Genomic DNA, 15,729 nt, shown 5'->3' on the forward strand with positions numbered 1-15,729 from the left:
TAGCATCTCGCCTCTGTCTGTTTTATATTTTGAATATTTGAATATTTTATTTTAAAGTTTCACACTCTCCTTTATAAAACACATGATTTATGTATGATATAAAATTATTAAGTTATTTTTTTTTAACAGGGCAAATTAAGTATATAATAAATATAAATAAATCTGAAATTATGGAAATACAATAAATATTATTGTATTTATTCACTCTGCAACTCTGTGCAGAGTGAATAAATATTTTTACACGAGTTCCTTAAACAGACGTTTACAAAAAGAGATTAAATTGTTCTTTTATCACTTTATTAAAATGATTCAGTAGATTTAGTTCTTTTCCAACCACAATTAGATCCCCAAAAAACCTGCATAGAAAAATGAACATATTGTGTTAATGTCACCAAATATTAAATATTCAACACGGAAAGCCTGAGTAGGCGAGGTCACCTGTGTCACCTGCCGTCGTCGGTGATGATGTCACAGCGGCTCGTGTTCCGAAGGCCGGATTTGGGCCAGGGAGCAGAAATGTGCCCACATCAACGCCGCAGCACCTCGCCGTGTGACCATGGTGATGACATCACCTCTGCGGTTCTCTGGTGGGAAACGCAATCGACTCTATTGTGTTTTTATCCATTTCTACTGTTTCTGTATCAACAGAACAACATTAATTACGCGGTGATGATGGCGGCAGTGACGCTAGTGTGTCTTTAAACTTGTGTTTTCCCACCGGCTGCAGAAACCCGACACATGTTTACAGGAAGCCGGTCGTGTCTGTGCAGGTCTGAGCTGATAAAGCCAGACTGAGGATTATGGTAATAACAGGCTGCCACCGACTGACTGACTATAGAACGGGTGGGCGGGCTGCAGACTCTTATCAGCGTGTTGCAGTGGGCGATTCTTCACGTGGTCACGTGACGGGCGACACCTCGGCTCACAATGCAGCCCCATAAAGAGAAACTGCTCCACGGTTTTATCTCCAAACCAGAGAAAATGACTCAACGCCGCAGCGTGATTGTTTTAAAAATGTGGCATGTTCAAAAGCGAGGACTCAGACATCACATGTGATCACTGATAATCAGTAATTACATTTTCCTCCGTGGTTATTGTCAGCTTCAGAGGGGGTGCTGTGTTTTTTCAAAAGCCTGCGAAAGTCCCAAAAAAAACAAACTGAGACAAAAATGTAAAGAAAAGAAAGTGAAACAAACATTTTGAGGTAAAAATCAGATTTCGTGCAGTCAGAGGAGAATATTTCAGCGGCGTTGTGGAGCTGACGCACCCCGCCATCAACTCATCAGATAAGAACGCCGCTCTGCAGCTCCTTCGGCCGAGCCAGTGACCTTCAGGTGATGGAGGCGGAAACACATTTCCTGGAGCAGACTTTTTTCAGAAGGACAGTTTCTTCTGTTCACAGTGAGATTGCGGAGAGGACGCCTTGTGTTTCCTTTCAGGACGCAGAATGGGATGAAACTGTATGTACAGTTGCCAAGGAGACAGCAGGCAGAGGGGTAGTTAGAGGCTGTTCACCAACACGCCCTCTGTTTTCATTCACGTCGCTTCCCTGCTTCATCTCCAGCAGTCACTTGAGGAGACGCTGGCAGAGCCCGGCACAGGTGAACTTTTCAGAGGAGTACTCCTGTTCGTGGTCCGGTGCTTACTCCATCCAGGAGACAACTTCACTCCAGCAGAGTTCCGAGTTTCTGCTCTGTGTCTTTGCAGAGGGAGCGCTGCTGCAGCTTTAAAGGGACATAATTGAGTGTCAGTGATCACCACATCAGCTAATGCAGGCAATCATCGAGCTCGACCCCCAAACAGAGACACAGATTCCCATCAGCAGCCTCAGCTGTGTGCCCGTCACGCTCCCACGCTCACTTCAATTCTCATTTCTCTTCTGGTTGCAGCTCGCTGGAGCCTGAGCTGAGGAATTATCTGCTGTCAGGACCTGCCCGGGACAGAAGTAGGGGGGGTGAGCCATGCTGTCCGCCGCTATTCAGATCCTGGCGTTCGCCCTGGCACTCCTGGGCGTCCTCGGTGCTGTCGTGGCCACCCTGATGCCCAACTGGAAGGTGAGCATCAACGTGTGGACCAGCATCATGACCCCGATATCGCAGATGCAGGGTCTGTGGATGGATTGCGTGTGGTACAGCTCCGGCATCTTCAGCTGTACCGTAAAGAACTCGGTGCTGTCGCTGCCGCCGCACCTGCAGGCCGCGCGGACTGGCATGGTCCTGTCCTGCGTAGTGGCACTGTTCGGACTCTGTCTCGCCACTTTGGGGCTCAAATGTACTCGCTGGGGGGGCAGCCACAGAGCAAAGGGGCACACAGCCATCGCTGCGGGGGGCTGCTTCATCCTGGCCAGCCTCCTCTGCCTCGTACCCGCGTCCTGGTTCACCAACGAAGTCATCACTGCCTTCCTGACCACAGACCTACCGGACAGCAGTAAATATCAGCCCGGCGGAGCTCTGTGCGTCACGTTCATCTCTGCTGGATTCCTCCTGGCCGGGGGGGTCATTTTTTGTTTGTCGTGTCCCGGAAAGAGAACGAGGCGACCGGATTGCGCTTCCCCCGCCGACCCCGACAGATTCACGCTGCACCCAGATGAGCGGAGGAGGCGGGGGCTGCAAGTAGAACGCAATCAGCCGAAAAACAGAAAGAAGACGGTCCAGCTGCAGGTAGACAGCGTGAAGCTGGAGAAACCCACGCCGCGCAAGAGACAGGAGCATCACTCGTCTCCATCCAAACTCCCTCAAACAGACATCAAGGACAGCTACAGCCTGCAGGAGTACGTCTGAAGCTCACGGCTGTACTGAAACGTGGAGCTGAAGCTGAGGCGCTCTGGCTCGTTTGGAGGGGGAGGTGTGTGTACATGGGAAAATTACCAAATGTTGGAAATTACAGATTGTGGGTTGAGTCGAAAGTCTCAGCAGCAGAGAGAAAAAATCTGCAGACTGTAAATCCTTTAAAAACTGCCTGCCACAGCTTTCTGATACCAAAGGCCTAAAGGCAAAAATACTGAACCTGCTGACTATGAGAAAAGAAAAAAAAAACAGACATTCAAGCTGTGACTGAAATGGAAAAGCCATCATTTGACTTTATTTTCCAGCTGCAGCTGCAGTCTGCCTTCATACACTCAGCCATGCACTAACAGGGCCGGCCCAAAGCTTTCTGGGGCCGTGACAGGACTTTAAAAGCCAAACCCCCCACCACACACACACCAAACGCTGCATTACACTTCAGAAAGAAATGTTGGCCATACATTTTAATAATACTGTGTAGATGATGTTTATGTGATGTTCAGATACATCATCGGATTGTGAATCTAAAATTTTAAAATAATGTCAAAAAGTTGAAAAAAAACCCTGTTTGTTTGAATCAGCACATCCAGCTGAGGCTGTTAGTTTGGCAGATTTAAACTAAAGCCTGACCTCAGAGTGAGGCTCAAAGTCACCTGTCACTTCATACTGTGAAGTCTAAGTCGTTCATTTTGCTGTACATATCACACAAAGTGATAATTATTGGTGATCAAACTTAAGAACCATCAACATCAAAATGACATATTTTTCCCCCTGTGGTGCTGCATGTTCCTAAAAAACAGAAATAAATCAAAAGATCACACTAACAGTTCAGGATCATCTTATTTTAAAACATGCAGCCGATCAAAAAAAGCTTTAAGCAGTTTCATCACCACAGCAACAGCTCCGCCTGCTTGTCACTGTTTGTTCAGTGTGAATGAAACACGCCGAGTGCTTTCAGATCCATGACATCCACATTTAAAAAACAAGAGTAAGAACAGGATTGGATCATCTGCAGCTAGTTTTCAGTAATATCCAGTAAACAGGCTGATTCCAAATCAGCTGTTTGTTATCACAGAAAAAACACTTTGACAAGTCCAAGTGATTCTATCAGTGTTTTTATAATTACTGAGAAAGTAATCACTAGGTTTCTCAAAGGGCTGAACTTTTAGTCACAGAATATTAAAACTGTGGAACATATGAAGGGAATTTTAAAACACCTTAAAACGTCTAAAAACAGCCGAACAAACTTGATGAATTTTGCTACTTTGTATATTTTTGAGGTCCTCGAAGTTCAAACCCAGAAAATCTGTAATTTAATTTAATGTAACTCATTTTATCCACTTCACTCATTTTTACTTGGTTACACAGACACTTCCTCCATGTATATCATGGCATGAAATGCAGCAACAATATTCATTTTAATATTTTGTCAGTAGCATTCTTGCTCATCACTGTGTGTGATAATTGTTTCATACCAGCTGCTAAGCTAATTATGCTAATAAAGCTGACTGTAGCTGTTTTGCTAGATAACAGCACAGCCGTGAACCACAATGAAATCTGCCACAGAACGTTAGCAGCATTAGCAATATTAGCAACAGTCGACTCGCCTAACAAGAAATTAGCAAATAACAGCATGTTAGCTAATGTCACCCATAAAACTTTATTAGAATTCAATGATAAAGTGAATAAAGTGACTAAAAGTCATTGAATGGCATCTTCCATGAGTCTGGTTCTGATTTTGATGGACAATGATTTTTGTTTTGTTTAGTTCCTTCTCTTTTTTCTTCTTTAACACAAGGAGATGGTGAGTTTAAAAAAAATGTATGTCATAGCTCACCCTGCTCATGGTCCATCATAGTTCACAGATTATTGTCTGTAACATCACAAACATCACCTTTGGCACAATTTCTGAAAAGACCCATTAACTGATAACTGTGTGCAAGTTTCATTAAAATCATATCAAAACTGTAGAAGACGTAGGAATCGCTGTGAGTTCTCACTGGTCCTTCGGCCAGATGAGCTAAAGAACAATTTTAAAAACTATGTGGTGAGAATAAAATTATTAAACAAAAGTTTATTTTAAAAAACTGTTGCCTAAGTAATATTTTATTTTAGTTTATTTGTATTTTCCATCTAATTATTTGAGACTTTTGAGTTGATTTAATCTGTAATGCACAAAAAAAGCTGCCTTACTTCATGAGAAATATCCTGTGATTCACAGCAAATCTTTCTGGGAGGATTAGCGACACCAGTAAAATAAAGTGTTAAGCACTGCTATAATATCAGTGTCCAAAAAGAAGAAAATCAGGTGCATAGTTCCATCTGGTCATGTGCCCCCTGCTGGTCAGAGGCTGTGGTTTCAGATTGAGTTCATGCTGTCAGTGATTCAGTTGCTGTTTAAAGTTAGTGAACGGTGCTGTTGAACAGATTGTGCCTGAAGCAATAAAAACAATGACGAGCTTCTTGATTTCAGTGTGTTTGTAGATTTAAAGTCCAAATCCAAAGCATCTACCCAAAAACATCCACTCCACATTTTCCTGATGTTTTGGGGGGAGGTGAGAGGTGCACAGCAGCATGGAGAGAGGTAATGATGCTCTTTGCTTTCCCATTATCCTCTCACCACGGATGGATGCACACAGCACACAGACCCCCTCCACAGCATCCCGTGTCAGCTGAATGAGAAAGACATGAAGTCATTTTCTGGATGTAAATTAAACCCTGATGGAGACTGGAAGCTCCGCAGTCTCATGTGCATTTGGTGGGCGAAGTGTCCTTTAACCTGAGTGAGCTGTCAGTCACATGATCACCCATCAAGGAAAAGAGCACTGAGCTGAACGCCCATGCTGTCGATTTGTCTGCAGAAGCATTTCAGTGTCAAACCCTTGAGGAACAAGTTCATAAAGAAAACATTACACATTCATGAAAAGATCAGAACCCAGCAAACAAAGGCTGAAACAGCAGCGCTTCTCCCTCAGTGCAATCACATTACAACCATATCTGAAAAATGTGGTTGGCTTAGTTAGTGAGGATGATTTGACCTTTAGATAAAGGACAAATATGTGTAAATCCTTAATGTACAGTTCCTGCACTACTAGAACTTGGATAAAACACAACACAAGTCACACCAGGATACTTACTGCTGTATAACTGTAGAGAAAGAGTATACATTTTATTCATTATTTTGAACATGTCAAAGATTTTCAGTTCTCAGTACACCATACAGAACAATAACCAACCTGGGAGTGAGGTGTGTTTCTACCACACTGTTAGCATTTCTCTGCACAAAGTACACCAATCTGGGTTATTTTCCGCTTCAGTATCTTCGATATACTATTGCTATGTGATGTATTACTATTACTGAAGGCTGCATTACAGCCTACTAGCTGCAATTAATGATGTACAGTTCTGAAAGCAGAAAAAAAACATACTACTGATGCAGAAATCGTTTTCTATACGAGATCACTGCAAAAAGTGCAGCCTTACTAATGGCCACCGTACTGTTACTCATTTTATATTAAGATTTAAAAAACTGCAGAACTGCACATGATTATTTGCAGGTTGTTAATCCTATCCATCAAGTCTAATAGTCCGCAGTCTATGAACTAACCTCAACTAACGTCAGCTAATAAAGTTAGCTCGGTGGCGAGTAGCCTTCAGCAATACTAATAAATCACGCAGCAATAATACATTTATGTAGCTGTAAAAAGCGTGACTATATAAGTAATCCAAAGTATTCAGAGTACGTTACTCACATTGAGTAACATAACGGAATACGTTACAAACTAAATTTTGGGTCATGTATTCTGTAATCTGTAGTGGAATACATTTTAAAAGCAACCTTCCCAACAGTGTCAATGACCTGAAGAGAGCTGGGGCCACAGTAAGGTTATTGGTTTTTAAATCTTTAAATGGTCTGGCTCCTGTGTACTTATCTGACTTGCTGAAGCCACATGTTCCTCCTCGCTCGCTCCGTTCAGCTGAGCAGCTGCTGCTGTCGGTCCCTAAGTCGCGGCTGAAATGCAGAGGAGAACGTGCCTTTTCAATTGCGGCTCCGATGCTCTGGAATAACCTTTCCCTCTAAATTAGACAAGCGTCATCAGTGCAGGTCTTTAAATCCAGATTGAAAACCTATTTTTATTCCCTGGCTTTTAACTCTGTAGGAAACTGACACCTTCTTATTTATTTTATTGTATGTAATGATTTTATGGTATTTTTAATTTGGTTGTTGTTTTGATCTGTGTTGTTCAGCACTTTGGTCTGCCTGGTGTGTTCTTAAAGTGCTATACAAATAAACGATGATGATGATGATGATGATGATGATATTAGTAACACACTACGTTATCATGGATTAAAATCCGGCAGTGCTTGAAAGGTCCCCCTTCTTAAGCCAGCACATGTCCAGTCCTGTCTAAAGTTTGCCAGAGACCATCTGCATGATCCAGTACAGGATTGGGAGAATGTCATGTGGTCAGATGAGACCAAAATAGAAGTCTTTGGTATAAACATTGAAGATGAAACATGGCTGGATCTTCCAGTATGACAATGATCCACACCGCCTATAGGGAACGAAAGAGTGGCTACATAAAAAGCATTTCAAGGTTCTGGAGAGGCCTAGCCAGTCTCTAGACCTCAATCCAATAGAGAATCTGTGGAGGGAGTTGAAAGTCTGTGTTGCCCAGTGACAGCTCAAAACATCACAGCTCTTGACCAGATCTGCATGAAAGAATGGGTCAAAATACTAGCTATGGTGTGTGTAAACCTGGTGAAGCAATTTTACATTACATATTGAGGTGAACTGTTATTGACCAAATACTTATTTTCTGCACCATTATACAAATAAATTCTTTAAAAATCATACAATGTGATATCCTTGTCATGGTCCTGGGTCTACGACGCAGTGTTTTGAGTTTTATGCTGTTATTGATCTTTGATTTCATCATAAGTTTTCACTGCTAGTCTCTTGGTTTTGGTTTTTAGTATTTCTAACTCCCTAGTTCTTTAGTATATCGTGATTTCTAGTTTTTAGGTTTTGTTTATGTGCCTTCCCTGTGTTCTGTGTTATGTCTACTCTGTGCCTTCCTGTCCCACGTTTCAGATCTCTGTGTTCTCTGTGTCTTCTTTGTCATCCTTGCCTCAGTGTTTGTGTGTTTCTTGTTTTAATTTGAAAGTCCAGGTCCTATGTCAGTGTATTCTGTTTTGCATCCTCCCTGTCTCGTCACGTCTAATTAGATCCAAGCTGTTTTTCCCTCCTGTGTCCCATTCCCTGGTTACTCCCTTGTGTATTTGAGCCCTGTGTTTTCCTTGCTCTTTTTCGTTTTGTACCCTCTCCGTTCTGTTTTTACCTCTGTGTTTTTGGTAGCTTTCTAAATCTCTGTTCACAGTTTTGTTTTCTAGTTTCCCCAGTTTTATAGTTAGTGCTTTGTGTTTTAAGTTTCTAGTTTTAGTTTCATGTTCGAGTTTTTGCCAGCAAATAAAGCTGCCACTTTGAGTATAATTTTTGCCATCTGAGAGTCCTGCATTTGGGTTCTTGCTCCTGCCCGCGGGAAACTACATGACAATCCTGGATTTCTTTTTTACTTTCTGTCTCTCACAGTTGAAGTGAACCTACGCTGAAAATTACAGACCTCTGGGACAACTTGTACAATCGGTGGCTGCCAAATGCTTTTTTTGCCCCACTGTATAGAAATCTATTTAAAAACTTGTTTCGAGTTAAATATATTGTTAGTTATTTGGCAAATATTAGACTGAATTGATGTTTTTACACCCAAATTTGTGTCAGCACATTGGACTTACTGAATATTCAGAAAATAATTAAGCCTTTTAATATGCAACATCAAATATTTATTTCAATAGCTGTTATTCACATATGCACTACGCACTCCTCAGTTTGTCACTTATAGTCTGTATCGTTTCTTAATACTTTCGTTAATACTTTCTGTAACTTGTGTTTTCTTACTTTTTATTTATTGGAGCTGAGGATCACAAGTTCGATTCCCGCTTGGGGTGTCTGTATCCAGTAAGGGTCCTAAGGCTAGACCCCCCCCCCCCATGCTAAGTGAGCCTACCACTGGCTACCAAGTGTTCTCTTCAAACAGGACACCTGAAAAACAAAAAATGTCATATTTAACGATATGTTCACACTTAATAATATCCAGAGTACCTTTTAGTTAGAATCACTGCCTTGTGGTAGTTTTGCCTCAGCCAAATGGTTAAGGTGTGGTTTACATCCATGTCTGTCCACTTATGGTACAGTATACAGTAGTCAGTTACAGCCAAACACCTTTGATTACTGAATTACATTCACTTCATTAATGAAGTGAATGTAATTCACATTTGTGTGAACATTTGTCCGAGATTAACTCTTTGGGCTCTTTACCTTACAATATAACATACTTGAGTCAAAATTTGTTGACTGTTTAAGTGGTGCTACATGAATAAAACTAAACAGATCTAAAGAAGATGTTCCTGAACTTTGGGTTTATTCGAACAGGACGGATGGATAACCACAGGACTTTTCCCCATATGATAACTAAAACACAAAATAAATTAAGACAGATCACTGTTCCAAACTTAAAGATAAAAGAGCATTTACTGGACTTGTTTTGTCAGTGAGGAGCAAAGTACAATTAAAAGTGCTTGTTCTGATGAAAAGTTAAACTGTAAACAGCAGCGTAGTGAATAAGGATCTGTGTCCTCGAATCCTCAGCAGTGACACTTAAACATCATAGTTCAAAATCCTTAATGCACACCTTTTCTCTCCACTGTGTTCAAATGCTCTTACCGGTTTAAGTAGAGGAAAAAGTCTGACATATTTCATGACCATTAAATGTTAGACAAGGCTCTGAAGACGAGGTTACAAACAAAAACCTCTGCTTGTGCGCACACACCCTAAATCACAACAAATAAGACAATAGTAAGACAAATTACTACAAAGTGACACGAGAGGCTGGAGAAGAGCAAGCATAAAGTGACACGTTGTGAGTGCACAATTTCTCTTGTTACCACTCTTCATATACCAGTGTGACAAAGTCCTGAATGCAGCCTGCATGTTATAGTGTAAATAAAATACACTCAGCTTTTCCTTGGATTTTCAGAGTTGCTCAGTTCATACAGGAACTGCAGCAGTCGGGGTTAACGTGTCGCTGTGTTGCTCCTCCATCTCAGCCATTGAGACTAGTCGCAATTTATTCTGAGGAAAAAAAGAGAAACAACAAGACATTTTTACCTTGAACATAAACAACATAAACAAAAGAAGGATTAGGGCTGTGCGATATGATGATATATATCAGATGACGATATAAAAATGTCTATCATTTCATATTATATGCTATTGTTTTTATTTTATGGTGTTGCAAAATATAACAATATTTTTTTCATGGTTTTGATGATCACTGTAGTTGCTATATTATTTCTTAAAGTTCTCTCCTTCTCTTACGCGTACTTTCATTACCAACAATGGCGGTAAAACCATCCGCTGTCCGCTTGTTTATTTTCCACATAAACCTTTCACAATAAAGCTCAAGTTTCTGTTGACACTTTTTAAAATAAACTGAAATGATATACATTATTCTCAAACATAAAATTTCAGAATATGCATCAAACAAATGACCTCAAATAAAAACATCAAGTAACTATAAATGGCGCTTGCAGTCACCACGCTGATGAAGGCACAGAGAATACCAGCATGGCCAGCAAGGATGAGGCAGAACCAGCTAGCTCCAAACAAGAAGGACCAGTCAAAACAAATCGAGGACCTTATTGCTAAACGAGGGGCTATCTCTGTAGCATGGACATGGTTTGTGTCATGGTCCCTGTGCCTCACCAGCTGATTCTGTATTAGGCAACATGTTTTCTCTCTCTCTCTCTCTCTCTCTCTCTCTCTCTCTCTCTCTCTCTCTCTCTCTCGATGCTCATTATGGGCTCCCGCCCCTGGCCCACGCACCTGCTGCCGATCGGGATAATCACAAGGCCGATTTAAGACAGCAGCACTGTGTCACTCGTCGCTGGATCGTTGAGTTATCAGCGTCAGTCGCTCAGTAGATTGTAAATAAGGATCTGTGAGTTCGTTCCGTCTGTTCGCCTCTAACTATAATCTCTGTGTACAGATCTATCCCGGACCTTTCCCTGCCTGCCTGTCATCCCGTGGACGAGTGAGTGGATGGTGTTTCCCCAGTGTGGGGAGTGAAGAGAGAGAGCCTTTGGAGGACGTCAGATTCCCGTCTTTTCCCTCACATACCCCGGAACCCTGGACCCCCCTCCCCTCCCTCCAGCACTTTGTAAATAGCATCACCTGGTGTCGTTGTGTAAATAAAATCTGTAAATCCTGTAAGGAGTCCTGGTCTGCGCCTGAGTCCGTTAACTGAAACCTGACAGAACGATCCAGCCATCATGGACTCAGCAGGTCGGGACCCAGCCGCTCAGGACCCTGTTGCTCAGGCACTCATCGCTCAGGGAGCTGCTCTGGCTCGACATGAGCAAATGCTTGAGCGGCTCCACCACGAAATGGCGGCGCTTACACAGGCGGTCGCTCGCTTAACACCTCTGGAGAGTGATCCCCGGCCGGCGGCTCCCGCCCCCCAGGAGCCTGCGCCTGCCGCTGCGAGCGCACCTCCGGCACCTCTGCCACCCTCGGACGGACCCCTGCCCACGCCGGAACCTTTTACGGGTGAGTCGGACAAGTGTGCTGGTTTTCTGGCTCAATGTACTCTTGTGTTCCGTGAGCAGCGGCGCTTCCATAACAACGACGGTGCCAAAATAACCTTTTTTGTCCAGTTGCTGCGGGACCGGGCTTTAAAGTGGGCTCAGGTCGTGCTTAGCTCGGATCCCGGGATTGCCTATGCTGATTTCCTGTCTAAATTCCAGACCGTGTTCAATAAAGGCTCAGGCGCTGAAGTCGCCGCGCTTCGTCTGCTGAACTACAAACAAGGGAAGCGGAGCATGTCTGACTATTCTATTGATTTTTGGATTTTGGCTGAAGAGACAGGCTGGGGCCCGGAGGCCTTACGGAGTGCACTGCTCAATAATGTTCGTGAAGAGGTGAAAGATGAACTCATTATGCGAGATCTCCCCCACTCTCTCACCGAGTTAATGGCTTTATGTATTAAGGTGGATGACCGGCTGCGAGCTCGTCGTCTGCCGCGGCACTACAATTCCCAGGAGGCCACGGGGCAGTGGAGGGCTGGCTCCACCTCGGAGCCCAGCTCTTCCCGGCAGGCAGAGAGCGCAGACGGAGGAGAGCAACCCATGCAGATTGGAGGCTCGCATCTCTCCGCCGCGGAACGCCAGCGCCGTATCTCTGCCGGTGAGTGCCTCTATTGTGGCCACAAGGGACATGTGGTCGCCTCTTGCCCATCTCGAGCAAAAGGTCGCGCCCACCAGTGACGGTAGGAGTGCTGGTGGGCGGTCTCAGCCAAGACAAATCTCCTCCACGGTTAATGCTGTCTGCCCAGCTCACGGTCAACACCAAAGGTCATGCTCTCTCCGTTTTAATAGATTCAGGGGCGGAACAGAATTTTATTGACTCTGAGTTAGCAGACCGCCTTCAGCTAGGGCAGGAACCTCTTCCCCACACTTTGCATGTCACTGCTTTGTCCGGCCAGCGCCTACCTGACATTACTCACGTCACTGAGCCCGTTATTCTTACTCTGTCTGGCAACCATACTGAGGAAATATGTTTTTTTGTGTTTAAGGCCACTCGGACGCCCCTCGTTCTCGGGCACCCCTGGCTTCGTCAACACAACCCGTGCATTAATTGGCTTACGGGACGCATTACGGGGTGGGGAGAGGAATGCCATATGACCTGCCTTAAATCCGCCTCACACACCAGCCTCCCTCGCCAAGTCGACCGCGCCCTCCGATTTGTCCGGAGTGCCCCCTGTTTATCATGATCTCGCCGAAGTGTTTCGCAAGGACCGGGCCCAGTCGTTGCCTCCTCACCGACCGTACGATTGCGCTATCGACTTACTCCCTGGCGCGCCATTGCCTACTAGCCGTCTCTACAGCATCTCTCTACCGGAGCGAGAGGCTATGGAGTCATACATCTCAGAGTCCCTCGCCGCCGGCTTGATCCGCGCATCCTCATCGCCAGTAGCAGCAGGGTTTTTCTTCGTCGAGAAAAAAGACAAGTCTCTCCGCCCGTGCATCGACTACCGTGGATTAAATAACATAACCATCAAAAACAAATATCCACTCCCACTTCTGACCTCTGCTTTTGAGCTGCTCCAGGGGGCGACAGTTTTCAGCAAATTGGACTTGAGGAGCGCATATCACTTAGTTCGGATCCGAGAGGGCGACGAGTGGAAGACCGCCTTCAATACTCACCTTGGACACTTTGAATACTTGGTTATGCCGTTCGGCCTCTCTAATGCTCCTGCAGTTTTTCAAGCACTCATTAATGATGTTTTGAGGGATTTCATCAACAGGTTCGTCTTCGTCTACCTCGACGACATCCTGATCTTCTCCAAATCACTGTCAGAGCATGAGACCCACGTCAGACAGGTCCTGCAACGCCTGCTGGAAAATCGGTTGTTCGTAAAAGGTGAGAAATGTGTCTTCCACGTGTCCACAGTTGCCTTCTTAGGCTACGTCATCGAGCAGGGAGACCTACGTCCTGACCCAGCTAAGGTGAAAGCCGTGGTGGAGTGGCCTGAACCCCCAACCGACGGCAGCTGCAGTGGTTCCTCGGCTTCGCTAACTTCTATAGGAGGTTCATCCGGGACTATAGCAAGGTAGCTCTGCCTTTAACACAATTGACCTCTCCCAAGGTTCCTTTTCAGTGGAACGATGCTGCCCAATCAGCCTTCCTGGAGCTGAAAGAGCGATTCGCCTCAGCACCCATTCTGGTCCAGCCCGACCTAACCCTGCAGTTTGTGGTGGAGGTGGACGCATCTGACACGGGAGTAGGAGCGGTCCTCTCGCAACAGAGGGATGGTAAGCTCCACCCGTGTGCCTTTTTCTCCCGTCGTCTCACCCCCGCAGAACGCAACTACGACATTGGCGATCGGGAACTTCTTGCCATCAAGCTCGCCTTGGAGGAGTGGAGGCACTGGCTGGAGGGCACTGCCCAACCGTTCATCGTTTGGACAGACCATAGGAATCTGGCATATCTGCAAACCGCAAAGAGGCTTAACGCCAGACAAGCAAGGTGGGCTCTGTTTTTTACACGGTTCCACTTTTCAATCACTTACAGGCCAGGATCCCGCAACATCAAGCCGGACGCCCTGTCTCGACAGTTCTCCACCTCCGAAGACCCGGCGGACCCTGCTCCCATCCTCCCGGCCACCTGTGTGGTGGGGGCTGTCTCCTGGGAGATCGAGTCGGCCATTCGCGAGGCTCAGAGAGCCGAACCGGATCCAGGAGGCGGCCCTGCGGGGCGCCTGTTCGTTCCCCAACCTGTCAGGTCTCAGGTATTACAATGGGCACACACAGCCCGTTTCTCCTGTCACCCAGGAATACACCGCACAATTACTTTCCTGCAGCGCTACTTTTGGTGGCCCACCCTGAGCCGGGACGCCAAAGAATACGTCTCCGCGTGTACAACCTGCGCTCGAAACAAGACCCCAAACCAGCCACCCTCGGGTCCGCTTCATCCCTTACCCACGCCTACCAGACCATGATCCCATGTTTCTCTGGATTTTGTGACCGGCCTCCCGCCATCTGCAGGTAATACGGTCATACTCACGATCATTGACCGCTTTTCTAAGGCGGCTCACTTTGTTGCTCTGCCCAAGCTGCCTACAGCATTGGAGACTGCTCGCCTGCTCACCACCCATGTCTTTCGCCTGCACGGCATTCCAGATGACATCGTGTCTGACCGGGGTCCTCAATTCACGTCCCGTGTGTGGAGGGAGTTCTGCACCTCCGGTCCCGCCTATACTGTTGGGCAGAAGGTATGGCTTTCCACACGCTTCGTTCCCATCCGGGCGGAATCCAGGAAGCTCTCTCCTGCCTATATCGGCCCGTTCGAGATCTCGGCTTTGGTTAACCCTGTGTCTGTTAAGCTCAAGCTGCCTCGCAACATGAAGATACACGATGTCTTCCATGTGTCTCAGGTTAAACCTCTCCGGTCCAGTCCTCTGTGCCCGCCTTCCCGGCCCCCTCCTCCTCCTCGGCTCGTGGACGGTCTGCCGGCTTACTCGATCACCCGTATCATGGATTCTCGGCGGCGGGGGCGTGGCTTCCAGTACCTGGTGGATTGGGAGGGCTATGGCTTGGAGGAGCGGTCCTGGGTCCCTTGGGCGGCCATCCTGGACCGGCGCCTGCTGCGGGCGTTCCATCGTCTGCATCCGGATAAGCCTGGTGGGTCGCCGGGGGGCTCCCGTTGAGGGGGGGGGGGTACTGTCATGGTCCCTGTGCCTCACCAGCTGATTCTGTATTAGGCAACATTTTCTCTCTCTCTCTCTCTCTCTCTCTCTCTCTCTCTCTCTCTCTCTCTCTCGATGCTCATTATGGCCCACGCACCTGCTGCCGATCGGGATAATCACAAGGCCGATTTAAGACAGCAGCACTGTGTCACTCGTCGCTGGATCGTTGAGTTATCAACGTCAGTCGCTCAGTAGATTGTAAATAAGGATCTGTGAGTTCGTTCCGTCTGTTCGCCTCTAACTATAATCTCTGTGTACAGATCTATCCCGGACCTTTCCCTGCCTGCCTGTCATCCCGTGGACGAGTGAGTGGATGGTGTTTCCCCAGTGTGGGGAGTGAAGAGAGAGAGCCTTTGGAGGACGTCAGATTCCCGTCTTTTCCCTCACATACCCCGGAACCCTGGACACCCCTCCCCTCCCTCCAGCACTTTGTAAATAGCATCACCTGGTGTCGTTGTGTAAATAAAATCTGTAAATCCTGTAAGGAGTCCCGGTCTGCGCCTGAGTCCGTTAACTGAAACCTGACAGTTTGGTTATGAAAAGTCTGACACAGCCCAGAAAACTGTACTATGCAAATTATGCCA

The 15,729-nt window shown here is 45.9% G+C and overlaps 1 protein-coding gene across 1 annotated transcript; it reads left to right on the plus strand.

Moving 5' to 3' along the window:
* Positions 1–351: 351 nt before the first annotated feature.
* On the plus strand, positions 352–3,850 carry LOC113006620 (claudin-20-like). Its single transcript, XM_026142691.1, has one exon. It carries the CDS (start codon positions 1,962–1,964, stop codon positions 2,778–2,780), a length of 819 nt encoding a protein of 272 aa, XP_025998476.1. The 5' UTR covers positions 352–1,961; the 3' UTR covers positions 2,781–3,850.
* Positions 3,851–15,729: the final 11,879 nt, after the last annotated feature.

Source organism: Astatotilapia calliptera, chromosome 15 (genome assembly GCF_900246225.1).
Source record: "Astatotilapia calliptera chromosome 15, fAstCal1.2, whole genome shotgun sequence".
NCBI classification, from domain to species: Eukaryota; Metazoa; Chordata; class Actinopteri; order Cichliformes; family Cichlidae; genus Astatotilapia; species Astatotilapia calliptera.